The sequence below is a fragment of the Coturnix japonica genome, chromosome 2 (assembly GCF_001577835.2).
Source record: "Coturnix japonica isolate 7356 chromosome 2, Coturnix japonica 2.1, whole genome shotgun sequence".
NCBI lineage: Eukaryota > Metazoa > Chordata > Aves > Galliformes > Phasianidae > Coturnix > Coturnix japonica.
This window is the reverse complement of record NC_029517.1, coordinates 13,210,253-13,237,092: the sequence shown is the minus strand read 5'-3', so window position 1 is coordinate 13,237,092 and position 26,840 is coordinate 13,210,253. Positions and strand designations below refer to the sequence as shown.

The window sequence follows — 26,840 nt, the reverse complement described above, 5'->3', positions numbered from 1 at the left end:
ACTGGCAGGTGATGGGTCTGGTCTAGCAGCCAGGATGGAGCACACCTGGCTGCAAGACTGTAACTGAGGCTCCAAAAGGAGGGGCATTTGCAGTCAGCTCTGCTGTTTGGATGACCTTATGGTCCAGGAAGCCAGGGATGCTACAGGCTCAAGCGACAGCAGACTCTAGAATCACATAACTACAGGCATCAAAGGGAGAAGTTCAGAGGAAGTCTACGGCAGAAACTTCCATGCACACAGGCCACCAAGGGCCAGTCACACATCCTGCATTCAATGGGTTGTGTTGCTCTCCACCATCACTCTCTGCTCTGCACATTCCTTCTCCTTACTTTTACTGAACTACACTACATGCTGCAAGTGCCTTAGGAAATGCCTGAATATCATGTCTTGGGCCATGATATGTCCCAGCACAGCAGGAATAGCGAACCAAATTCAAGTCAGAGACAGCAAGGATTTCTTTTAATTCTGACTTCCTTTGGCTAATCTTAATAACTCTGGATAGAAGGAAACTGTTGGCATCCACCAGGTCTGTCATCCACAGATTTCACCCACAACAGCGTGCAGGGAAACCCACAATGGACAGTTTGTTTACACATCTCTTTCTGAAACAATGTTCTTTTCACTGACTTAATCTGTTATCCTAGATTAAACTGCACAATAACTGAAGAATAATGCATATGCTTTTGTCGGCAGCAGAAATCATAATTCATCTCATCATTCCTAATGGTTACATGGAAAAGTCAATAAAATGTGAAAAAAGCAGAGAAATCTTCCTTTGTTCTTGACAGCCCCGGACCTATCAAGTTTTGGAATGCTGATGGTACTGCTGCATAAATAAAAGCGTCAAACCAAGCACAAATGTAGAGGTACGTTACCATCCTTTTTATAATTTCTTAAAGGTTTGCCAGTGAGGAATGAGAAATTCAATCCTGTCTGGAAGCTGTGCTGTTTTTTCCACTGAAAGTCACAATTTTTACTTTGGAACTGTAGAAAAGTCAGCCACAAAGTCACGCGCTGAAGCCAGATCTTCGTGTTGCCCTGCACCGGGCCTGCACAGCAAGGTCACCCGGACAGGTCACATCGATCCACAGATGTGTCTGCCTGCAGTGGGAGAGGAAATGAACACGTCTTCCTGCTTGGGTCCTCCTCAGTCTAAATAGCAAAGGCAAATTAGGACACTTTAAGAAAAAGTGGAAGAAATCATAACCGGTGACAGATCAGCTCTAAAAGCACACGATGAAATGAGGACAAACTTTGCCATTCTTTCTAAGCTATCAGAATTTTCTCCACGAGACCAGATTATTTTCTGTGTCAGACTCAGCATGAAGAGATTTTCGTTCTTAGAGCCATAAGGAACTTGACAAGTCAACCTACCGTAGTTAATAGTGTGTTAATCTTTACGCATAATAATGGCAAACCTACATTGAACAGGTTTGGTAATAATAACTGACATGAGCTGAATTTGAAGTATACATTTCTTTCAAAAACAGATGTGTATGTAGGTGTGTGCGTTGTAGAAATATAATATACTACATGGCTGAGCCTAGATAAGCTGGCGATTCTCAAACGTCAGCATCAGCTGCACAAAGTTAGGGTTGAAATCTGCTCTCCTAAATACCTGTTCATCCTTCTTATGACACTGACTCTAAGGAGCTCAGTGAATAGAAGATAAAATAAGTATCTAACGAGGTATGACAGAAACTCTGATGGAGCAAAACAGCAGACATCTGAATTCTAATAAATAAATGAAGTAAAAATTTACTGCCAGCAACTATGTCAAGTTAGCCATAGGAAACTGTAGCTCTGCAGCTGGAGAAGGGCAATACTCGGCAAGCCAGAGAAGCAGAGGAACCCATCCAGCTTCGATTATTTATGGTGTGATGATGAAGGAACAATTTTCCATATGAGAAGCCGCTTTCAAGTTTAAGAGTGAAGCTGAAACAGAGATTTAATGAAAAATCAGAGGGGAAAAAAATCTACAGCGACAAAAGCAATACCATTCGTTTTAACAATTTAAAACTGTAATTTATGTGCAAAACCAGATGTTAGCTTGTCCGACTTGAAGGTAAACAACAGTCTGCACTCGTGACAACCATTCTGTTGAACAGCAAACACGCACTACCTAATGGTACTGTAAGTACGGCTCGTTTCATACTTCCAAATGCTATCAAACTGAGCACAAATTCAAAACAAACACGTTTCTAAAACAAAGAATAGCTTTGCATTAAATACAGATGTATTTTCAAAAATCCCAACCTTTCATGATCTACCATAATCCTAATAGCCTGAAATGTAAGAATGCTTTCAGGCTCAGGAAAAAAGGCTTCTAATTTTAAACATTTATGAGAACACCGAGAAGCAGCTTAGAACTGTGCTTTAAAACATGTTTTCAGGTTTTAAATTGCTGAAAGCTGAGTCCTGTTTACCCATTTTGCCTGGACTGCAGACAGGAAAAGAAGTTCAAGAACATAATGAAAGTGAAGGACTGTACTTGAGAATTCCCAGTTAAATAAAAAAATAATCAACCGGCTCCTGTGTCCCAAACCTCCCTCAGCAGCACAGCAAGTCCCTGCTTTAAGGAAATGAGAGGTTGACTCTTCTTGGTTAAAAAAAAATAGCACCAAACCCCTCAAACTGGCTCTGATGCATCATTTTTAAACGTACTTTTGGAAAGTATTTTGGAAGGACTACCTAGACATCGTTTGTGCTGTTCCTGTGCAGGGGGAACTCAGTGTCAGCACTGCTCTTGTTTCAGTGCACTTTCAGCTATAATCAGGACATCATATACATTAAAACATGTGTTTTGCAAAAGCATAAGAGCTGTGTTCTTACAGTAGTTCAGCATACAATGTATTATCCTAAAGCAATGAACAAACCAGTTGTGTACTCAGAGGGACAGACTGTAAGAAAGAAGTTGTAAAAATCCACAGGGACTCTTCTACCTCACAATTCAACTCTGCACTTCAAGGAGGCCTTTTCTTTTTTTTCCTCAGCTTCAGTCTCGCAGTCCAACACCAGGCAAAACACTGTACAAGAAACGACATTCAAAACCACTGGCTCGTAAAGCTGCCTTTACTGTTTAAAAACAAAACACATACACAAAATATTCCAACAGCTTCTGGAATTCCCCTTGAAATCCCCAACGTTTTTTAGATCTCTTCACTACAGTTTTTTTGCAAAACAGTGAGAGGCCACACAAGGCATTTTAGGAATGATTCTTTCATCACTGCAATCCCTCAATTACAGTCTGACCACAAGAAGAAATGAATGGAGTAGCAGTTTAGAAACAGTATTGGTGTACTTTTCAGTTTGCCTTCTGATGCGCCTATTTCTGTTGAAGTGATATAGTGACTTCACAGCACCATGCAGAATGGCTGGAAAGGGCCTCTGGATCTATCTGTACAGTAGATGTGGAAATACAAGTGAAAAAACCCTCATTACCTGCATCATAGACTCAGAAACAAAGGAACAATTTTCCTTTGCAGCTATGTCTGCACAACTACACAGGAATAAAAGAGATACACCGAGAGTGTCAAGGGCAGAGTGCTAGAGGTGTTCACAGCAGTAGTGGAGGAACATGGAAAGTGCTTGATGTTCACAGTGAAGCAAGTGACCTACTGCAGAATGGCGTATTTCCCTGCAGTAACAAACTCAAATTACTATTTTTAAAGCAACCTTTTTCTCTCTTTTTTTTTTTTTTTCCCTTTTATACAACAGTCAAGCTTTGAGGGTTCCATCTCCACAGGTAGTAACTCCTGTTTTTAATCCAAAGGGCCACAGGAGGAAAAAAAAAAAAAAAAGGAAAAAAAGGAAACCTGTAGATTTTTCATTTTAAAGTCCAAAGATCCCTGCTATTACAAGGACTGAACATAACAGCTATGAAACTCGGTGTCCAAAAAGACTGAAATTCAGAAAACAAGATGTAAAAGGCTTTTATAGATAACTATGCTCTAGAGTGCAGGTTGTGTGTGTATACCTTCAGAATGACTTACTGAGCTGTACAGAAACAGTTTTAGCATAAAATGCAGAAGCACAGTCAGGCCTGAAATCACACTTTCAGTCTGGTTTGCCATTTCATTCACGACTGGGATTACTTCATATAAACTGACTTATTTCTGTGTGTAGGGTGCAATGGAACTTGAGCATCTTCTTCATTTTAACCATTAGCATTGAGTTTTTGCTGCTGCAAATTCCTCACACATGAATACTAAGTACAGTATTTCATAACAAGCCTGCATTTAACCATCTGGAAAGATAATGGATTAATACAAGTTCTATTTAGCAAAACAAAGGTGAGCAAAGATTGTAACTGATAACTAAAAAGTCACCACACTAAGCAAACCTCTGAAGCAATGCATCTCAAGTCAGTTCATCAACACAGCAACTGTAGAACTGAACCTCAATTTTCACCAACACTAGAAAGTTCAAAAATTCCGTGTTTTGAGAAGAAACTAAAAATTGTCCATAAAATAGAAGAGTCTTCACAGTTATGATGACTTTGCCAATGATTACAAAGATCCTCTTTTCTTCCAAATACCTGCTTGCATAAAATGCAGTTATATCCAGCGTTAGACCAAAATTCAATCTTTTTGCTTGGTGTACCACAACCTGCATTTTGCATCCCCTTGGCTGCTTCACTGCTTCCTGAATGAGTCATTTCACTTTTAGTTAACGCATCAGCATTACTTTGATGGTGAATGTATATTTGTCTTTTCAGTTTTGGATAAGTACACAACTCCTCCTCATTGTCACTGCATTTTGCCAAATGTCTTCTTTCATTGCGCTGTTTCCAGAAGTGAGCTGCATGTTTGATCAGTTCTCCCCTAGCTCCTCTATTTCCTTGCAGAGCTCCTTCCTTTACTCTTCCCTGGATCTCTTCTCCATGAGAGCATAACAAGTGAAATTTCATTTCACCAAAAGATTGCGCAATGAAGTGACACTGACCACATCTGATCTGTAATTTAACTTCTCCTGTATTATGGAATAGGTCTTCGAAATCGCATCTATTTCCCCTGTTTAAAAAAAAAAAAAAAAGAGGAATAGAAACTATTTCAGAAGCAGCCATGCACTAAAGAGATGATAGTTTCTGTCCACACAAGTTCCAAGGTGACATCTATGAAACTCTTTTAATTAAGAACACACACTGTTAATACAGTATCCAGATTATTAGGAGTAGCTAAAGAACACAATAAAGTAACAATAAGGCTGATTGCCACATAATAGCAAAGTAAAAATAATCTTCTAATGCCACTAACCTTTTAATAAAAGGTGAATAACATTTTTTTAAGTTCTTGATTTGATGATATCCATTCAAACCGTTCTAGCTCCGTGCTAGAAAAGTGAAAATGAGCATTTCCAGAAGCTGCTTACTAACAGAAACTGTTGTGTGTGCACCTGACTGATGTGAAGCCAAAACTACAGGTCCCAACTCTCACTCTGAGCTGGAAGCAGTGGAACTTCAAATCTTACTCTTTTTCTAAAAGTTTGTAAGAGCATTAAAATAGTTTTAAAAGGTAATTTACAACTGGACAGCCCCTTCCACTAATTTAGAACAGATATATGTATGAGTTAACATGCCACTGGCTTAAGTTAAGCGGATCAAAAGAAACACAACAGAATCCTTTTTGCAATGTCTAGGAAAAGGACCAGATTGTTGTTTATTAATATGCATTTATCAATACATTTTTTGACAGATTACCTAACAAAATGGATTTACTAAATGATGTATTGTATGACGACTACTAATGGTTGACTGAAAAGCACTGGTACGTCTTAAGTCTCAGTACCTTAAAAATTCTCTAAGTGTTACCCCAGGAAGTGGAACTACACAAATCTATACACAGACATTGCAGTGCTGAGGCATCAGGATAAAGCACTGGGCTTAATAAAGTACACTTAAAAGTAAATGCACAGTGGAGTTAACAAAAACGCTAATGATTTTATTGTGCCAAGTAAATTCTCCTCAAACTCATAAAGTGGAAATAAAATAATGTTCTATCCATCTTAACATGGTACATACTAACTTTTCTTACTTGGAAAAGCAAAAGCAGAGGTAATCAGCACACAAGACAGATTAGCTCACAGCACTCCAGAGAAGGAAATGAGATAATGATATTTAATAGTGCAAACAAACTACAAGCTAATACCGAAATATGAATTGCTTTTCACTTATTGCAGTTGGTTCATTTATCTTCTGGGGAAAAAAAACAAAGTGGATATGATACAGAGACTCAAAAGATTAAGAAAAAATGTTAGTCAGAAGCTCTCAACTGAACAAAATTCCTCCACTGGCAGTAGGGTATTCCTAGAATACATGCAAAATTACTTTGGACGTTCCCGTGTCAGTAATAATTTATATTCCATAAATCAACTAAAACATACGAGGTAACTTAATGCATTGACTAGATTCCACAGGAAAAAAAAAATATTTAAAACATTACCAGTCTTACTTCAGAGAAAATACATGCCAAGAAAAATCAACAATTTTCATAATGGTGATGCTTATCAATTTCCATTGATAATATCAAATTCCGTTTTCCTTAGCATTTAAGCACTGAAAACACTCACCTTTCCGTTGCTTCTTCTGCCTCTTTTATATTTGTGTCCCTGTTCCTCAAAGCATCTTGCATCTGTTGCTCACTACCTGAGGGCTCTGTGCTAATAACAACCCTGTGCACTTCCCTTAGGTGACCAAAGTATACTTTTGCATGGCCAAAAATCTTAGCACAGAATTCACAACACACAAACTTTTTGGGTTTGCCTTCATTGTGATGAAGTTTCATATGCGTGCTCAGGCTTCCAGAATGAATGTAGGCCTTCCGGCAGATTCGACAAGTGTAGGGCCGTTTGTTTGTGTGTGCATTCATATGGTCCTGAAGATGGTGTTTGAACTGGAAGTTATGGTTACATACATGGCATCTATGCCATGGCTTGGGTACAGCTGAGTACGCATTTCTACCCGAATCAATTGATGTAGCAGATGTGGTATCATTATGCTTGTATCCTGAATATTTACTGGCATGTGAACTGTTTAAAAAATCACCTTTGTCTAAATGGTCAGGAGACTTTGCCTCTACCAGCACTGTAGAAGTCAGCGGTGCAACAGCCTGCACAACCACTGGTTTGGGTCTAATATTACGGTATTTTTTCACTGCCTCTGCTTTTTTGTCTTCAGGTGGCTGAAGATCAGCTTTCACCCTCTCTCTTACTTCTCGAAATTTATTAACGATGCATTTCTTTCGCTTGGCCTGAAAAGCCAATAAATCATCTTGGACTCTTCTCTTCCTGACTCTCCTTGTAGAGGGTGTACCATTCAACTTTTTAAGGCTGTCAACATCCACATTACTGGATGGAGAGAAAGTATTTTCCCGAATGGTTTGTTTGGGCTCTTGAGTCAAAGATACAGATAATAGTTTATCAGATGCTTTAGCAGGAGCATGAAAGGTTTCTGCCAAAGCTGGCATCTTTTCACATTCAGGTCTTAGTGAAATATCAGACATATCCTTTGCATTAGTACTTCGTGATTTACAAAACACTGAATTTTTCATTCTTGAGTAAGGCAAAATAGGAAGTTTTCCTGTTGGTGCTGGTGGAGTCATCTGTACTTTACTGCCAAAAACTGCTGGTGATAGGACGGAAACAGAATTTGCAGAATTTCTGGGTTTTTCCTTTAGATTCTCTGACATAATGAATGATTCTTCTGCAGTTGCAGATGCTGTCTTCACAGAGTCCAGGCTAAATTTCACAGGATTACTTGAATTTTCTGGCTTGCTTGAAGACTCTTTAACTATAGATGGTCCAGAAACATTACTGATAGCAGTTTTTGTTTTGTTCACTGAAGGAGATCCAGATTCCACACAAGTGTTTTTACTTTGTAATGTAGCAACCATCATTTCAGATGAATTATGGTCTGTTAGTGTCACTGGCTCAGATGAGTCTGAGCTAGAATGAGTTTTTGGAGAGTCTTCAGCTAAGGCAGTCATGGGGGAAGTCTGCAACGAGATCTGTCCTTTGGTAGGTACCTTGTTCTGTGTATTCAAAACAGAGGCTTGGCTTGTTTTATTGTCACTAAGCAATTTGTTTCTTACAGATTGGTACCGAGGGATAGGCAACTTTAAGTTTTCAGAATGGGCCATCTTTGTTTGCTGGCTTGGCTGAATCACAGCAGGGGTGACGTACGGCAAGGCCAAAAGAGAAAATGTGCCCTCATGACCAGCAACCTGCATGACAGCATAGTTTTGAGCTGGTACCACCAGTGGTTTAGAACCAGCTGCTGAAATCGGTGTATGTTGTTCAGGCAAAGATGACTGAAGACAAGAAACCATTCCAGATGTTACAACTTTTGGCACCATTTTTGGAGCAATGGTCCTAAACTGACTTTTCTTCTGAAAACTTTGTATTATGTCCGTAGGAGATTTGTGTTTATCTGTAATAATAAAATAATACAGACAATAGTAAACTGTATTGCATTTCTTTTTTTAAAAATTACTGTAGCAGAAATAAAACTGCTTGCAAAGGATACTATTACACACAAGCTTATTAAAAATATTAGTTATTTAAATGAGCAGTAAGTGAAGTTTAGAACTGCAAAAGTCTCAGACAAAACAAAAACACCCTCTGAAACAATGCACATATGCATATGCAAAACAAAAACAGAAAAAGAACAAGAAGAAGGTCATTTAATATCCTAATTTTAAATGTATGTTTCATTAGAGATTATAAGCAACATGACACTTCAGGACATGTATGTGCGTAAGCCTCTTCTGACCTGGAAAAGCTGCACTAGTGTGGTCTCTATTCTTTTGGAAGAACTGACAGGACATGGATTGTATTTAAACTTTTCACAGTGTAGAAGCTTACTGAGCACATGCTTGGTTATACCTTTTATTTGGTACCATGCTCTCTTTCAAAATTCTCATAGCATTTGGATTTTGTGGGTTTTACTGGTTACAGGCTAAAGCTTACCTAATGAAGCTGTCAAAAAGCCAGCTGCAATAAAACATGCAAATGTGTGAGAAAAAAAGAAATCAAAGAGGACTTAGGAAGAACCGCTGCTAAAAACCCAATCACACACATTGTTCATCCATTGTATTGTTGAAGTATCATCAACAGTATTGCTGAAGTAAGTTATTCCATTATTTTCTTAAATATGCATTTTGCCTGAGTTATACTCCAGTTCTTTGCTGTTTCTACTTGTGTTGGTAAATGTCATAAATGTTTTTAAGGGAGAAAAGAAGGATAATTAAGGATAATTAAGGAAAATGAAAATTTAAAAAATGAAAAACATACAATGTATAAAATATAAGCCACATTCAGCTGCAGAGATATATATTGCTCTTTCACATGCTCCATAAAAAAAGGCTTGATATAAAGCTAAATTGCACTGCTACCATTTCATATAACAACCTCATTACCCACTCTCAAGTAAATTCAATTAACGATGCTTCTAGTTCACAGAAACTGGAACAGATTTTGTCAAACAACAAAGGAAACAATAACCCAGTAATCTCAATCGCTGAAAATTCAATCGTAAGGTAACATAAAAACTATTTTGAAAAGGCAACAATGGACATAAGAAAGAATAGGTTTAAGAAAAGAATAACATACAAATAAAATATACAAAAATAAATGCTGGAACACTAAAATATTGCAGTGGCAATGAGGTAATTCCACAGAGGAGTATCTATGCCTTTTTAGACCTTGTATTATGAATGTGTTTATACATTGTTACAGACTGTTACGGACTTAAAGAGGTAACTGTGAGTGACTACCAACACTAGAAACTCCAGTGAGTTTATTTTAATACTGGATGTTCTTTCCAGACTTTACACACTTTGCAACATGCACTGGAAGTTACAGAGCTATCGCATTTCATGACCCAGACTCCTGGACAGATGCACATGCACACACATGGTAGGCACATGTGCAATAAATCCACTGCCTTCAGGACACACTAGATTCACTGCTCAATCACACAGAAAATGTACAGATCATACACAGTAGGGCTGATGCTTCCTCAAAGCCTTCGACCTACAGCATGTTTATAGAGCAACTATACAGAACATAGTCCTTTGATCCTTTATTGCCATCTAAAGCATCAAAATCCAAGTCTACCATACATCTTCTTGTACATCCATCCCCCAGTTCAGTGAATCTACAGGCAGCTGAAGCATCAAGAGTGTTCAATTCGTGGTTAGAAGCAAATGCTTGCAGTAATAACACATTATGCTGGGTATAAAAAGAAGTACATGCTTCTCAAAAAACACTGATTTGCCTATTGCTATCAAGATGTAAAATCATTTTTACTCAAAGAATGACTGTCTACATTATTTTCACATTATTTCAAAGAAAGTACCATTCAAGAGGCCAAGATTCTCATAAAAGTTAACCACAAAATGCTGTTTGAAACAAGGTCCACTTAGATCAACATTCTTCTTCTCCAGCTCATTTAATGCTGAAGTATTGATACAACTGCTTCAGAAGGGATCTTTATACAAATGTACCTTTTCCATTTAGTGTAATTTTCTCATGAATACTTTTTCCAGGCAAACCATGTTTGGTAGCAGCCTTGAGTACAAGTTGTTTTTGTTTTGTTTTGCCAAGTTTACATTAGACCTTTTAGTGCAGAAATATTCATTGCCATGCCTCTGGAATGCAAAGGATACTCAGCTCTGTATTTTCTTTTCATCCCACACAGCTGCTGCAGTTAAGCAGCTTAGCCAGTGCCTAAATATAGAGATGGGCTAGATGCAGAGTAGCTCTCTGCTGATCTATCAGGCTCAGTTAAGACTGCATTGTGGATTGGGAACACTAATGGGAAGACAATTCAGTGTTTTGGATCAGCAAAAAGGACCCTGTCAATCCACAATCTGGAGGTTCTACTGAGCCCATCTAGAGCATCCAAGTATTATCAATGATCAAAACGATTTTTTTCATTTATACTTTGCTAAAAGTGTCAACAATAACCTTTGGACATACACATTCAAGTCTTTGCCACCGCGACACTGAAGAAGTCAAATAACTTGAATGCGTTCTGGCTGTCACCATTTCAGAAGGCCACCTGGATACTTACTATGCATCTTCCAGGGTCATTCCACTTCTGTTCCACTCCATCTTCCAAAGTACTTCCACCTGTTCGAAGGACTTTTTTTTGGCAAGGACTAGCCAGCTGTGAGTTGAGCAAAAGAAGTCTGGCATCTTAGAAGGGGAATTGGCAGTTATGAGAGGCCCTATGATGGCATTCTTAAGGATGGCCCTTGTTTTAGAACACATTCCTTTTACAAGTCATAGTCTATAGGTCTGTCATTGCAAGGCAGCAGCTTTTATACCTTCTCCAAAACTATTTCCTTAGAAATGAAGGAAACAAATGAACGCATTGGGTGCAATATCTGAATGATGTGCAGCTCAATTTTAACCGATGTGTATTCAGTCTTTCAAATGGGCGTGCAGTTGGAGTGATAGGTAGACACTTTTAAATAATTAAGTACAAGGTTAAGTCAAATGCAATTCAATCCATTTGCTTTAAAAGTCTCTGTTGAAAGATTAATGGTTACCACACTCATACATGTGAGTATAAAATCACTCTGATACTTGCAGGATGTCATAAGCTTTCCCTGCTTCTAAATTACCTTAAAATTGTATAGGACTGGCCAGTGATACACCAATAAAAATCAACGATGCATCAAACTTCTACTAGAGACAGGTTGAGAAGAGTCCTCTGGAGGAAAGAGTATCTTCCACTGGGCTGCCACTCATTCATGGCTCCATTTCCTTCACAAGTCATTCATATTTAGTTTATTCCAATCTTTTTCGCCTTCTACAGACATACAACATGTCTTTCTATTCGTTCTCACCATACACATGTAGCATGCAACACTGGTGAACTCAGGCATCACTGAAAGCACCAGAAGAAATTATATTTCCCACCAAATCTCCTTCAAATATTAAAATAAATAAATAAATAAATAGAATTAAATTAAATTAAAACAACAACAACAACAGAAAACTCGGAATTCCTGAAGTTACTGAATATTAATGCCTTTTTTCTTTTTAAAAATAACTCTTGTAAGCCTTCCTTGCTTGTGCAGGCATATACTTAACTTGTGTATGACTGGACAAATGGCAGAATAGAACACAGATGAAGGACCACTCAGTTCTGAAAGAAAAGGCAAAATATAGATAAAAAAAAGACTAATGATACTTTAACATGCATTTATTCTGCAGTCCTCTGCAAAACTCAAGAAGACTACTGAGTTCTTTGGGAAAGAAAATGCGTAACAACTTTCTAACACACAACACTAGGCTTACTTCAGTCAAAGCTATAAGAAATATCACCAATTTTGCCAGATCCCCATACACACCAAATACCTGTGGATAATGTCTTTCCAGCACAAGTTTCTAGTTTTTGCTGACCCAGCATACTGTGTTGAACACTGTGTTTCTCTGCAGGGTTCGCATGCAAAAAAACACCACCTGCATAAGTGCTCCTGTCAGTTACAAATAGAGGCCAGCACCAAAAAATACATAAAACATTATCTTTCAGTTAATGCATTAAGAAAGCTACTGCTTCTTGGTCTCTGCCATTTACCTGTCTTCAGAAATGTTGTAAAATCCAGTATATTATATGCCAAATACAAGGCAACAGTTCAGTAAAGGAGTAAATCTTTAGCTTGAGCATCATGGTAGAGAGACAATGGTACTAAAACCAAAAGCTCAGAAAAATGAAGTTTCCATAACTTTACAGAGGTTTTTTATATACAGATGGTTAAGTTCTATGCCAATTGACACTTCCCATTATCTTACACAAACTAACAGAATGGAAGCCATTCTAGTAAACAGAATTTGGCCTTTTCTGTTCAAAACTACTTTTACTGCACAGCTGTAAGAAGCTGTAATGTGTGAAGCTGGTAATAAAGTGTACAAGTCAGGAGTGTCCAATACCACATACTATAAGAAACAGTGTCCAGTCATTTCTCTTTGCCAAATACAATTTGTTTGAGTGGAATGTTCCATGCTAGCTACTTGCCTCAGATAATTTTAAAAAATTAACAGAAAATGTCAGCCATCCCCAGGTGTTTGCATTTTTTAAATTTTTTTTTATAAAAATCTATTAAATTAGTAGAGGAAGACCTTGACATTTGACACAAGAATTTCTTGTATTCCTGAAAAGCTTCCCCAATTTGGACAAAGTTGTAAGCTCTTGGCATACATTGAAGAGACACTTTGAGAACCTAACTTTACCCAATGTATGTTCTACTGAATGTACTTGTGCTTCAGGGTGAGGTGGGTTTTTCCAAGAAGTATGATTTCAGTTCCAAACATCAATATTGGAAACAAAGAAACAGCCTCACTCTCCTTAACTCTTAATTGCTGGGCTCACACAGCATGAAAAAGAAACTAGGATATACAGAGGGCAAGCAGAAAAAATGACAAGAAAGTTAGAAATGAGATTTGGAAAGTGTCTAGGACAGAGTCAGGTGGGCATAAAGGAATTATGAGTACACTTAATGAGAAAGGAACATTACTTTGACGTGTAATTTGGAGTGGAGAAGCATTTAAACTGCAAGGATAATCTCATATCTTGCAATCCTCACCTTTCAATGCTTGATAATTATGTTTACATAGGAATCTTTTTGTGCAATTTAAAATAGATTGGGAAATCAAACATTATAACAAAGTACTCTATTGCAAGATTGGAAAACCATGGAACATTTGCACAAATACTCTGTAATACCATTGGAGGAACAATATCAAAACAGCCTGTTAAATTACTACGAAGGGAAATTTGATCTCTTTAAAGCTATATTTAATTAATAATGATTTTAACATCAATATAATTTGACAGTTGTTCACAAAGCATTTTACCATTAGAGACCTCCTCTGCTTTAAACTCTTCAAGTTTACTATTTTATGGGATCAGGATTAAAGCACATTTCAAGAAATGCACTGAACAGCAGGACACATCCTGTATTCTTTAAATAGTTTCCAAAAGATTCTTCTTAGCTTCTTACAGCTGTGTTTGAGAACTTTAAAAAAGTTCTTTTTTTTCTTCTGAATGCACTATCTTTCGAATTACCAACTACTCACTTCATATTAAGGCTTTAAACAGACTACAATGTTTTCATATCAAGAAATAAAATCTGTCACAAGAAGAGCTACACATAAAGCATCTACAATAATTAATATTATTATTCACAGCTGAAGAAATCACACACATTTTTCTGTCTAGCACAGTAATAGAATTTAGGAATAATGTTTATGCAAATAAATCTAAGGGTTGCGTGGCCTCTGAAATCACTTTTTATCATTACAAATATGAGAACACTGGTTCTTCTCTGTTTAAGAACAGAACACTTCTGAGAGATGCAGTTACATGCATACATGATAAAAGAGCACATTCCAGCTTCTATACATCTCTATACCAGATTCAACTATCAAGCATGTAAAAAGTAAAGCATGTACTTTCTAGAAACCATGCTGCTCTGACACAGCTCAGTTGATAAAAAAAGAAATGATTCTCATAGCACTGCAGTTCCAGTATTTTACCTTTGTTCCTTTTTGCCCAGTCATTTCACTCAACAGAGAATCCCATCCCCAGAGATTTACAAAGCAAGGCTTCAGTGCTGCAACCACCTGGAGGAACTAATTGTTCATAAAAGATAAAGGGAGGTGATGTAATCACTGGTTATAAATTCATAAATCTTCAATGGCACTGTAAATAAGAATTAGGAACTCTTGGAGGTGGGAACAAACATTAGTTTCAAAAGAAAAGACCAAGTGGATTTTTCAAATTTATTTTCTGGAAAAACTGCCAGTTTAAATTTCTTTAAGTGAGTTTCAAAAACATACAGGCTAAGCACTAATTCATTCACTGAGAAGTTGATGTGAGCATAAAATCCTTTTTAATAGCACAATCAAGATCACATCAACCTGGACAAAATCCTGATAGACCTAATGTAAGTGGTAATTAATAGACTCTTTTTTTCTTAAGTGCAGGAGACAATAATGACGGAGTCTGCTACAAAAATGAAGGTAGAATTCTTCAGAAACTAAGCAGCACAAAAGGTCAAGTAGAACTATTTTATGAATAAGTCATAAAATACTTTCCAACTAGATTCTTACTCACCTTTCAAATAAGCTGAGAAAAAAATCAATCTTCACCTCACTGGGAATTTGTTTTCTTCCATCCCTCTCCGGGATGGAAAACTTCTACAATTACTAAGGTAAGGAAATTAAGACCATAAGACCCCAAACATTTCCTCCCCAAAAAAGGCTGATGCACAAACAAAGCACCAAAAAAAGTCAGACTGTTAATAGTTTTATAGGGTACCCACTTCATGTTAAAGTCAGAACACTTCTATCTGAACAGAGACCTCTGTAAGAGAAAATAGATCAATTCACTGCTTTGTCTTACAGATTCTCCATAGAGCAAATTTGTATCACTTTAGACATTAGAGGTATTTGTCTGGTGATTCTTGCACTCAGCAAGTGTTCCCTCACCGAAGATGAGCAAAGGATCAGAAGATGGTTAGACACAGCCTGACTTGTTCGGAGTCTTCTCATATGAGCAGGTTTTATAGTTCTCTTCTCCATAGAAGAGACTGGAATATAGAACACACTGTTTAACTTAGATGGATTTTTGAAGAGTATTTTTCAATGGATTTTGTAAATAGTTCATTTCTTTTCATTATGATCTAATCCAATTATAGGCTTTGGACAGCCTGGTCTAGTGGCTGGTGGCCCTGCCCGTGGCAGCTGGGTTGAAATTAAATGATCATCATAGTCCTTTCCTACTCAGGCCACTCTATGATTCTGTGATCATTCTATGGTTCTATGAATGAGGAATCTCTATGGCTTTTGCTCTGGAATGCTTTTTATACTATTCCCCCATCTCCTTTTATCACAGACAATTACATAGCTTTGTCTGAGACACGCAAAACACTGCTACCTGAAATCAGTTCCAGTAAGAATTAAAACAAAAATGAAGATCATAGGATCTGCACAATATTCCAAATACACTGGATATTTTTGAAAGGAAACAGCCCCCATAGAACAAATGAAAGTGAACATCTACAGAAAGAGCCTGGCTAAAATATTTGTTTTCAGAACAGACAGTTATTGCTGCTATGCCGGAATACAGCTATCTGTATTCTAAATGCTGTCCCCAACCCCAAGCATAATTCCCACTATCTTCAGTGCTACACTTGCCCATGCTAGCTACTGTGTTAACTAAGGCAGCACTCATTTTCAAAAGACTGCACTGGATGTACTGTAAAGGAATTGATTAAATATGCTGCTGATAAATGATAATGTATTAGCCAATGTTTGTAAGGGAATACCAACATAAAATGGAATTAAAACAGGAACACAATTAGCAAGAATGTAGTCCAGAGATGACATCCTTCATTTGCTACGTGCAAAAATACCATTAAATTTAATATTAAATTTATGTTTAGCTGGAGCGCTCGCTGTGTTGAGAGAGGCAACTGCTCCTGTAGACAATGCAGGTCCTGGTCATGCAAGTCCAGCAGAGGGAGTCGGGTGTAGCACAAAGCCCCATCCATCCACGCCAGGGTTGGGCTCCCCGGCCTAAGCACTGAGGTCTAAGCCATTGTTGTTTTGCTTTTTATTTATTCAGTGCCAACTCAGCTTAGATAAGCAACAAGTGCCAAATAATTTACAGTAATTTTCAAAATATGGAAAGGCTAACCTACAAACCTCTTTCTTGTAACAGTAAGTAGAGCATCTGCTGAAAAACCTTTAATGACACAAAAACTTAATATACAGTCTTTACGCACTTCCCAAGGTTACATTAGTATTGCAAAATACTCAGTGCAAACCTTTCACTCAACTCAGTATTTTGAATTAACTTGAAAACGTGAAAATCTTGAAGCAAAGCTGTTGAGCCTTCCTGCTAAAAGCAATTAAGCAAGTTATTATCTGTTAAGCTTTCCCATTAAGCTTTTATATTCTCTAAATGCAGTACAATTTTTGCACAAAACTGATTTAGAAAACAGTTTAGAGAATTTTTAAATGTTGTTAATATCTCAAACATGTCTACGTTACTAAAAACATCAGTAACTATAACAGTGTTTTTTATAGACATCTGAAAATTAAGTTCTGTTGCCAACATATTTTCCCATCCAAAGCAATGCCCTGAAATCTTTGTCAAACTTTCCTGCTTTCATCATTTCTCAGCTCATCACACAAACCATCTGCATAAATAAAGATGTAAGCATCTGCCGTATGGCAAATGGTCTCAGGGGCAGATGTTTTTATCCTTGCATTCATGTCACTGGCTTGGATACATTATTTGAACAGATGTACACAATCTGAAAGTGTCGTGTCCCACAGTGAAATGTCTCCAACTGCTTTCTATCAAAGTGCATAAATGCTATTTGCACCTGCATTTATGTTAATGATATAACAGGCAGCAGGGGTTCCAGCAAAGTGAGGGCTGATGCTACGGAACACATTTACATGGTTAATTGAAGTCTGAGATCTCCTAGCACCAAATGACTATATTAACATTGGTATTAAACTATTGTATTAAACTATATATATTTTTTAAAGCTATATGTTGATGTTTATTAAAACAAACATACTAAGTAGTAAAAGTATATCAGCCTACAAGCACACTTTTCTAATGAATATTTCTAAAAGATGAGAAAGTATTAAACAAGTTCCTAGAAAAAGCATGATAGTCTTATATTTTACATAACAATTGTACAATATACACAGTTATTACACATTAGAGACATTTAACAAAAACACTTCATAAATCTGAAAGAGCGACTCATCCAAGGGGATTTTAACTCTGTAAGGTTCAAAGTTATTTTGTGTCATTATCGAGCACTATAAAACAAAACGAAACAAACAGAATTTGTTCAAATGCAAATATTTACATGGATGTGAATGACAGAATAAAATATTTCTATTATGATTTAATAATTTTCATTGGAATTATGAAATCTCTTAACTATTTCTCATTGCTCAGTGAAGTGCACCTGTACACCATGTACACCACTGTATATGTAAAAAAAAATCACCTTTCTTATATAATATTTTAATGTGAATAAGTGCAGAAGGAGCATACTCCAAATTACTGAACTCGTGCTACTACCTGACAAATGGCAGCAGTGAGCAGTTTACACTGTCACTCAAAGAACTTGCAATCACCATTACTTCCATACTCAGCTGAAAAATAACAAAGCTGTTGACAGTACAGAAAGGCTGACAAAAATACCATACTGAGCATTGCTGATGGATATGTTCTACTTCCAGTCCCATTCATTTTCAAACCTTTTATTTGTAAGAGATTTACTGATGCTACAGTCGCACATAAATCATAATAAATTGTTAATAACTTTGATATTTTAAAAGGGCCATAACATTTCAAGAATCAAAGGTTGCACATGGTATAAGGACAAAAAAGAGCAACACGGAATACCAAAAATATACTGAGCCCAGTACATTCGTAGAGCATCAGGATTTCACACTGATACAGCTCTTGGTCAAGATCTGGTTATGAGCTCCATCATGAGCACTGCCCTTATAATTCACTCTGCATAAAAGTTGGTAACGGGATACAAACTGCAATGGGCTTTTTCTTAAAACAAACAAACAAACAAACAAAAAAACAGCAACTTTTTTTTGAGTTTGCAAATAGCTTCACAGTCTACACTCCCCCTTCAGTTATCCAGAAATAACTTTGTTAAAGATAGCATTTTAACTACATGATGGTCAAATACCCTTAATTCATCTTCTTTAAATTAAGGGAATTTCAGGTATTTCACTCTCAAGTACATGGATGTAGTGCACATTGCACAGTGGATGTCTTTATACAATGGTATGTTCTACCTGCCTTGAAAGAACCACTCCATTACACAGAACTACATCAACAAAGACCAATTCACACGATGTCCTCTTGGAATAGCTTCTTCAAAATTATCAGGTAAACTATAAACTTATATGACAGCAAAAGCTCAGTACTTCTAGACAAGTAATATAGATTGCTTTTCTTAATTAACATAAGTACTAACAATGGAAAATGAACTGACAGCATAAAATGATTCAGCAGGGTCCATTAGGCTTTATGTCATATCCATCAAACATTCACTTACATTTAAGAACTACCACTAAAAACTTAAATACGAGTATCACAACACAGAACAACAAGGAAATAAGTTACGGGTGAACATTTAGAGACTTGCGAATATACAGCTGTGGTGCAAATATCCTCACTAAAAATGAAGACAAAAATTCAAGACAGTCCACTGAAAAACTACATCAAAAGATGATTTTGAAGAGACAAAAGAGCAGAAACGTAGTTGAACATAAGAAATATTAATAAGGACAGAAAGGCTGGAGAAAAGGCAAATCTAAAAATAAGTCTGCATTTAGAAAATGCACATTTTCTTGTTGGCATTAGACTTGTAGAGTAACTTGTACATAGATCAGAGCCCCGGTTAGACACGAATCAAACATAACAATGAATTCCAAATATATAATGATAAAAACTGTAATAAACCCTGAATATTTAACTCAGCTAACTCAAACAATGTTGAAGTTTTCGTAACATTAATTAGCCACGTCCTAAAAAGAAAACAATCTTATCTTCTACAGTCATTTAATGTGCTAGGTGTTATTATTTAAAAATAATAATAAATATTAATTATAAATAAATACTAATGAAAAATTAGGGCACGAGTTATGCCTACTATTTAAGCTTTTGTTAATAAGGATACTATTTAGTCCACATTTTGAATCACAAATATCTATTTTCTCAAAGAAAAAAAATGTATAGAAATTATACTGTACCTGCAGAAAAAGTTAAAGGATTCTGCATTATGCCCACTAATAGATATGACAACGTTCCTGGAAAGAAGAAATACAGATGCTTAGTAGTTCTGATACCTTCTTTAAAAAGCTAAAGGAAGTTACTTGTAGTGTATAGTTGTATGAACAGACTCTGAATAATATTCCCACATTTTGCAGGAAAATATTTTTTAGTTCAAGTCTGAATATAGAGGGAGCAATTACTTGAAAAGAGGTTTCTTATCTTTCTGTACATTCATTTCTTAAAATTTCATTTAATGTGCTTTTCTATATACTTTTTAATGTTCAAATTAAAGAAAACCTTGTGCTCATGCTGAGTTCTCAAACTATTTTTAAAGCAATGTAAAAAGAAGTAAACAAGTTACTACTACGCAAAACTTTATGAAATGTAACAGCTACGTTTTTATGCTATCATAATTTTTCTGATAACTCAATTTAGTCCTCACAAAACAAGTCAGTAACTCTGATTCTGAGATAAAGTGTACAATCTGGGATCAATACAAAATCAAAAGTCTCCTTATATGTCCTAGCAAAGCTGTTTTGAACTTGGCCTCAAAGGCCAATCTTTGCAATGATAATTTAGTTCACTTAATCACTGACTCATCCACTGACATGTCTGACATCATACCAGTGTTGTACTACATGCAAATCTTCCATAGCATAATGAAAGAAAACAGCGAAGAAAAACACGAATCAATTGCATAACTCTGAAAAGTAATTTGATGATGTTAACTGAGCATACATGTTTTCTGCGACTGTTCTTTTTTCCATGAAGATCCCTTGACAAATTTTTAGTTACTGTTAGTATTGTGTAAAATGAAATGTTTTCACACATTATTTCAAGCCCTACTGTGCTAAATGTTCACCTTGCAGAGTCAACACTGAAACTTTATACAAATTGTAGTAATTTCTGGGTATTAGCAGCTTTTGCTGAAGTACAGAGGTCACAAACAATGACCATCTTTTCCACACTAATCTTTTCTTTTAATTTATCAAAGTGAACAAAAGTAAACTCAGAACCAGTGTATTGAGCAGTTCTGTATCTATTCAGCCTTCAATTTTATTTTCAAAGCACACTTCAGTCAATACACGAACTGAGACTGCATTCACATGCCCATTATAACTCTTTTTCCCAACACTTCACTCTCAAAACTAAATAATTCACTACCATTACACAGCGAAAACGACAATACATTTTTAAATTTTAACCTTCTGGTTCATTCAAAAAACACCACACTAAAAGCAAAACTAAAAAGATCCCTGAAAAAAATATATTTTTCACCTGTTGAAAAAGGCTGGATCTGGTAAGAACACAAAAATGGCAACAGTTTTCCAAAATTATTTCACAATATATCCTAGCATGCTTGTACTTTGTGCAAACCATACCTGAGTTTTAAATCAAATGTTTCAGTGAATCCTTTATATGCATTCATTTTTCAGTTCTGTCTACAACTAAATTAGGTTTCTTGTAATTCAAAATACCTGATAATCTCAAAGAAAGAAAGTATGTCATGATTTCCAATGGGACAATGTATTCTGAAGACACACAGACAATTTAGGCTTAAACATCTGTTTCCTTTCAAATATTGGACTGCATGGATTCTCTATAACTGATTGATAAGCAGAATCTTCCACGGGTGTTACAATGAGAAACATCAGCATGTGTTTGTGAAGCAAACATTACACTGCCACCTCTCCTGAGCTTGACATCAGTTCTTACCACTATTTTCAATGCAGTGTTCAACATAAATCACGAAGTGGCTACATGGCCACTGGCTGTTTCCTTCCAGCGTGATTTAACAGTAAAGTATGTAAGACATTACACAATTACAACATAAAATTATGCTGTTATCTACTTAGATTTCCTTTGCCATTAAATGGTCCAGCATTTGGAATGGGCGCATGAAAGTTTGGTTTGGCTGAACACAACCAGCACGTTAAAGAACAAGAAAGGAGTCACACAGATCCTCCCCATACTCATTTTGGAGCCTTTGGAGAGGTACCATCCACTGACTGACACAGAGCTCCAAAAGACGAGCAGCAGCACAACGCCGGCCGGCAGGGCCCTGTCCGTGGTGCTTAACCAACATCCAGCCCGACCCGCAGCTTCCAGGGACCAGAAGGGATTTTACACGTTTACTATATCCACGTTTTCCATCAACAGCAATGCTGCCTTTTGATCACTGCCTGGTGCTGCCCTGGGAACTGGCCCTGCTGGCATTTTTGTATAAACACAATGATTAATGGCCCTTGCTCACTGAAAATTCGTGACATTTTTCAGCCACTCTGTAAAATGCCTAACAGCTACTCAATAGCTACTCGCATTTGATGGGTGTCCTAACATGTATGCTGCTGTCTGTTCAGAAAGTTCTGAAATTCTGAATAGATGCACAGGATTCGAGGATAGAACATCTACACGTCTACCTGTAACTTACCCTCACCACATTTCTGTCTTTATTTCATTTGCGCAAATGAAACACTCATTGTGTTTACTTCCTTCTAAAAACATCATCAGGTTCAAAAAGATCCAATCTTAGAAATTAAATTACTAACTGCAGTTTGTACATAATTCACACTCCTATGTCCAGGACAGATGTTATGTTGGCCGCATTATGATGTCCCATTGGTTTTAATTTTTAATGACTACTGAAGTGGAAAACATTCTTGGAGACTTTCTTATTATTAATGGACTTTATAGCACTCCTACGCTTCCCATACCAGGTCTTTCCGAACACAAAACACTGGTGCAGGGAGGTGGTGGAGTCACCGACCCTGGAGGTGCTCAAGGAATGTTTGGACGTTGTGTAGAGGTACATGGTTTTGTGAGAACTATTGGTGATAGGTGGGTGGTTGGACTGGGTGATCCTGTGGGTCTTTTCCAACCTTGGTGATTCTATGATTCTAAAGATGACAATGAATATGGACCAATATAATCAATTTTATGTCATTCTACCAAATGGCAAAACTTTACATTTCTATAGAATCTTAAAATCTATTTTGTTCATCTTGTAATGCTAAGAGAGGACAGTTAAAAAAAGACACTGCAGTACTCCAGACCACAGAGTAGTCCCTTGAAATCTGCTGTTAGTGGATCGGAGAATTTCAAACAAGTGGAGTTAAAGTTGGATAGAATTAAAAAGTCAAATTCAGCTTAATGCTGCAAAAAAGCTCTATCATGTTTACACTACTCCTTACGTTACAACAGAATGAAAGGATAAGTACCAAATTGAAAAAAATAATTTAAAAAAATCAAATAAAAGAAAAAAGAGTCTTAAAGCTACATGGTAAATTCTCTTCAACAATCAAAGGAAGTAGAGCATGCACTTGTAGTAATTCAAAAGTAATCTTCATGGAAAGACACTCACTCGTAGGTCTTTATAGGAAACTGATGTCCTGACAGACACGTTGGCTCTGAATATGAGGTGAACTCAATTAACCTAATTTGATGCTTGTTCATACCAGGATGTTTACTTTAAATGTTAGACAAAATGCTTCAGGATACTACACAGAAAATGATAAATAGGCTGCAAAGGTTATGACATTAATTTTACTGTTATTCTCATGCTTTAAGAAGCATCAAAACTAAAAATTTCATCCTCTGGGAAAGGTGAACTATCTGAAAGTAATTACAGTACTTACTATCTTAATAGTATTAAACTAAACCACTATGACCCTAAGTGAATCTATTTTTGGTACATTTGTTAGAAAAACAAAGCTTCTTCATGATGACTATACCATCTAATGCAGTGAATATTAGTTCAGGTACTAAAAGAAAGCATTATATCAGATTTTATAATTTCATATTAAGCTTAATTTCAAATTCTAATTTAGAACAAGCATTCAATAAAGCATTAGTTAAATAGTATTACGTACTTTCATTTCAGATGGAAAATATTTAGCCAAAAAGAAAAAAATGAAGTACTTAGCACAATTAAGAAAATGTCCTCCTAACAGAAGCCCATGAAATATCAATTAATGTTTAAAAAGCCATTTTATTCACTTCATTTTTCACAGCTGTTCTTTCTCATACTGTGTCCCACACCATCACTATTCCTAACATTTTGAAACTTTATAGAAACCAAGCTCCCCAAAAAAGTACAGATTAGCAATAGCTGCCAGGAAAGTTAGCAAAATCTATGTATTTAAAGGCTGATTAGACTTGAAACAAAGGATTAGAACACTGAAACTGTGTAGTAATTCTGAGAAAATGACAATGACATAAATAAAGACCGACTAGTGCAACACACAAAGGCATTTGTTCAAGTATCAGTATCTGCCAAAATCCTGCAGTGCTTTCACTATCCAAATCTTCAGTCAGAAGCTTTATTTATTATTGCTGAAAAATTTCTGTTTTAATCCTATTTTCACACCAGTACATCGCCCTACATCACTAGCTCCTTATCCTACAACTATGTATCCAAAGAGATATACACAGACTAAAACAACAACTTTCTTACAAGACAGATTACATACTGCTAATGTTCCCATACCTAGGTAATTAATCAGGGAGAAACGTGTGCCTGAAGCAGAATTCTTTTGGCTGAGACCATTTGGTGACTTCAGCAGACAGCCAAAAAAAGAAACAGAAGCCTCGCTGCAATTGGTCTCTTCTCTTTTTTTCCCTCCCAGTAAAAACCCATCAGAACTTAAAACCCAGGCTATTTTTATATGTTTGGTCATCCTATGTGATGGACCAGCCAGAGTACATTTCCTGAACTTCAAGCTCACTGAATGTCTCAGTGGCAATCCTGGACAAAAATTCTTTGCTTCATACTCTGCTATGTGATCTATGTAATGGTTCTCTGGCATAGCTACACTACGCCCATCTGTCAGAGTGGAACTGTGCCTACATAACAGGTTCTATGATATTTCCAGTAATATCATGTTGATAATGAAAGCTTACTTAGAAAACACCGTAGCACAAGTTCAGCTTCTGACTGCATCTTTTGGCTTAAAAGAGAAAGCAACTGAAGGTGATTGCTTTTCTTCAGGAGATATTATCTCTTGAAACCAATTTCTTCATTTACACAAATAAAAACAAAACATACATGATCAGAAACGAAGATACCTCAAAAATTTTCTACTGATGAAGACAGCTTAAGAAGTCAGAGAAACTCATATTTCACAATGGTAACCAGTACCAAGAAAGTAAGCTCAAGGTCTCGAAAAGAACTATATAAAAGTTTCTCAAAAGTATGCATGGGAGCAATATTAACTGAATGAAGAAGGAGAAATATCGACTCATCATTTTATCAAATGTATGTGCACAGAATAAACTGTAGTTGAACAGTTTCTTTTATGACTGTAAATTTATCTATTTGTCATTTGTAAAAACACCACCATTTCAAAATCTAAAAAGAACTAAGAACAGAAAAACTGTTATTATGACTATCAGCAGACAATTAGAACACCAAAAATATTTTTCCCACATTTCTACAGGTTCACAGAATCACAGAATTTAGGCATTGGAAGGGACTTCCAGAGATCCTCGAGTCCAATCCCCATGTAAACCAGGCTCCCTACAGCAGGCTGCATAGGTAGGCATGCAGGCAGGTCTTCAATATCTCCATAGAAGGAGAATCCACAATGCCCCTGAGCAGCCCGTTCCAGCGCTCCATCACCCTGACTGTAGAGAAGTTCCTCTGCATACTGGTGCACAACTTCCTATGCTCCAGTTTATGGCTGTTTTCCCCTTTCCTGTCCCCATAGACCTCTAATTTTTAAAAATCATGAAACAGAGACATCTAGTACTCTTACTTGGCAATGAGTACTTCTGAACTCATTTTTCAGTTCAAACTGCACAGTTCATCCTTGTACTGTTTTCTCCTGTGCTATCCTAGCCCCAAACTAAGCACTAATTTATTGGTTTGGTCACAGTCACTAATATGTTCTGCTGCAGTTCTCAGTAATGCAGGACCATGAGACAGAACCTATAGATCTTAATGTTCTGTTAGCAATATGAAGCATCATTCATAGTGGAATTGCAGTACATCATTAAGCTTCTAAGCCACAACACAGTTTGTAATGACTGATTAAATTGAGACTTTTTTTTACTTTATTGGTGTTCATAATTAATAACTGTTTCGGCCATACAAGCACAGAACATAGAATTTAGTTTTGTATTACATATTCATTTGTCTGTATCAGCTTTCCTTTCAGATAAACAATATCACACATAGTAGACAGTGGCTGCACTGCACTTATAGCACAGCCTACTCAACATTAGAAAAACGACCATAATTGTGTACACAAGTACTCATACAGACATTAAGGCCTGCAGGGATCCTGGCAGGTCTTCCAGCCCAATTTCCCTGCTCAAGGCAGGTTCAACCTGCCCTGAATTTAAGGCTTTATCCAGATGAGTTTTGAAAACATCCAATTCAACAAATGCCCTTCAAAAATCAAATTACGTTTACTACTTGTCCAAATGGATAATCTGAAAATTACAGTAACACTGAGTCTGCATTTGTATGACAGAGTTTTCCAGCAATTCCTTTTCCAGTGCTTTCACCACACTTCAGAAATAGCTGTACAGATATTCTTGCATTTCATGCTATACCAGTAGCCAGTCAAGAAGTTAAATTCTTCATGACTGGCAGTAAGAAAAGATACTTTCTAACAGAGTACCACGTACCTTTATTTTTTTCCAGTTTATTCTTACATGAAAGACAAACCGGTTATTTCAATGAGTAGAAGGAGGCTTACATGTTTGACAAAGTTACTAACAGAAATAATTAAAGATTACTAAAGGAAAGATGAAGAAAACATTCCTTGCATACTACTTCCTTTTCTCCATCTTCTTCAACTTGAGGAATAAGCTGAGGAATAAGCTATTACTGGTAGTTTAGTGACATTTTTCTGGCGAAAATTCACTTTTAGGAACTTATTATCAGTTTAGACCACAGAAATAACCAACCAAGACTACAGCGCTGTGCAAAGATCAAGTGTTCTGTTTCCTTAATATGGAGGTCTTAACATATTTTAGATATACTCAATACTTCAGA

At 36.6% G+C, this 26,840-nt stretch overlaps 1 protein-coding gene across 11 annotated transcripts in view; it reads right to left on the bottom strand.

Annotated features, from left to right (window-relative positions):
* Positions 1-1,922: 1,922 nt before the first annotated feature.
* Positions 1,923-26,840, bottom strand: part of ZNF438 (zinc finger protein 438) — a 41,471-nt gene continuing 16,553 nt past the window's right edge. For 2 of the 11 annotated variants that reach the window (XM_032443048.1, XM_015853169.2), the window contains exons 3-8: positions 19,819-19,875; positions 14,545-14,640; positions 11,072-12,154; positions 8,965-8,988; positions 6,568-8,425; positions 1,923-5,012 (exon numbers count right to left, since the gene is read on the bottom strand). In XM_032443048.1, coding sequence (XP_032298939.1) covers positions 4,400-5,012; positions 6,568-8,425; positions 8,965-8,988; positions 11,072-11,078 — 2,502 coding nt within the window. In that variant the 5' untranslated portion in view covers positions 11,079-12,154; positions 14,545-14,640; positions 19,819-19,875 and the 3' untranslated portion in view covers positions 1,923-4,399. Of the gene's footprint in view, positions 5,013-6,567; positions 8,426-8,964; positions 8,989-11,071; positions 12,155-14,544; positions 14,641-15,124; positions 15,217-19,818; positions 19,876-26,840 lie in introns of those variants that run through there. The other 9 variants (XM_032443049.1, XM_015853175.2, XM_032443050.1 and 6 more) reach the window with 7 other exon arrangements.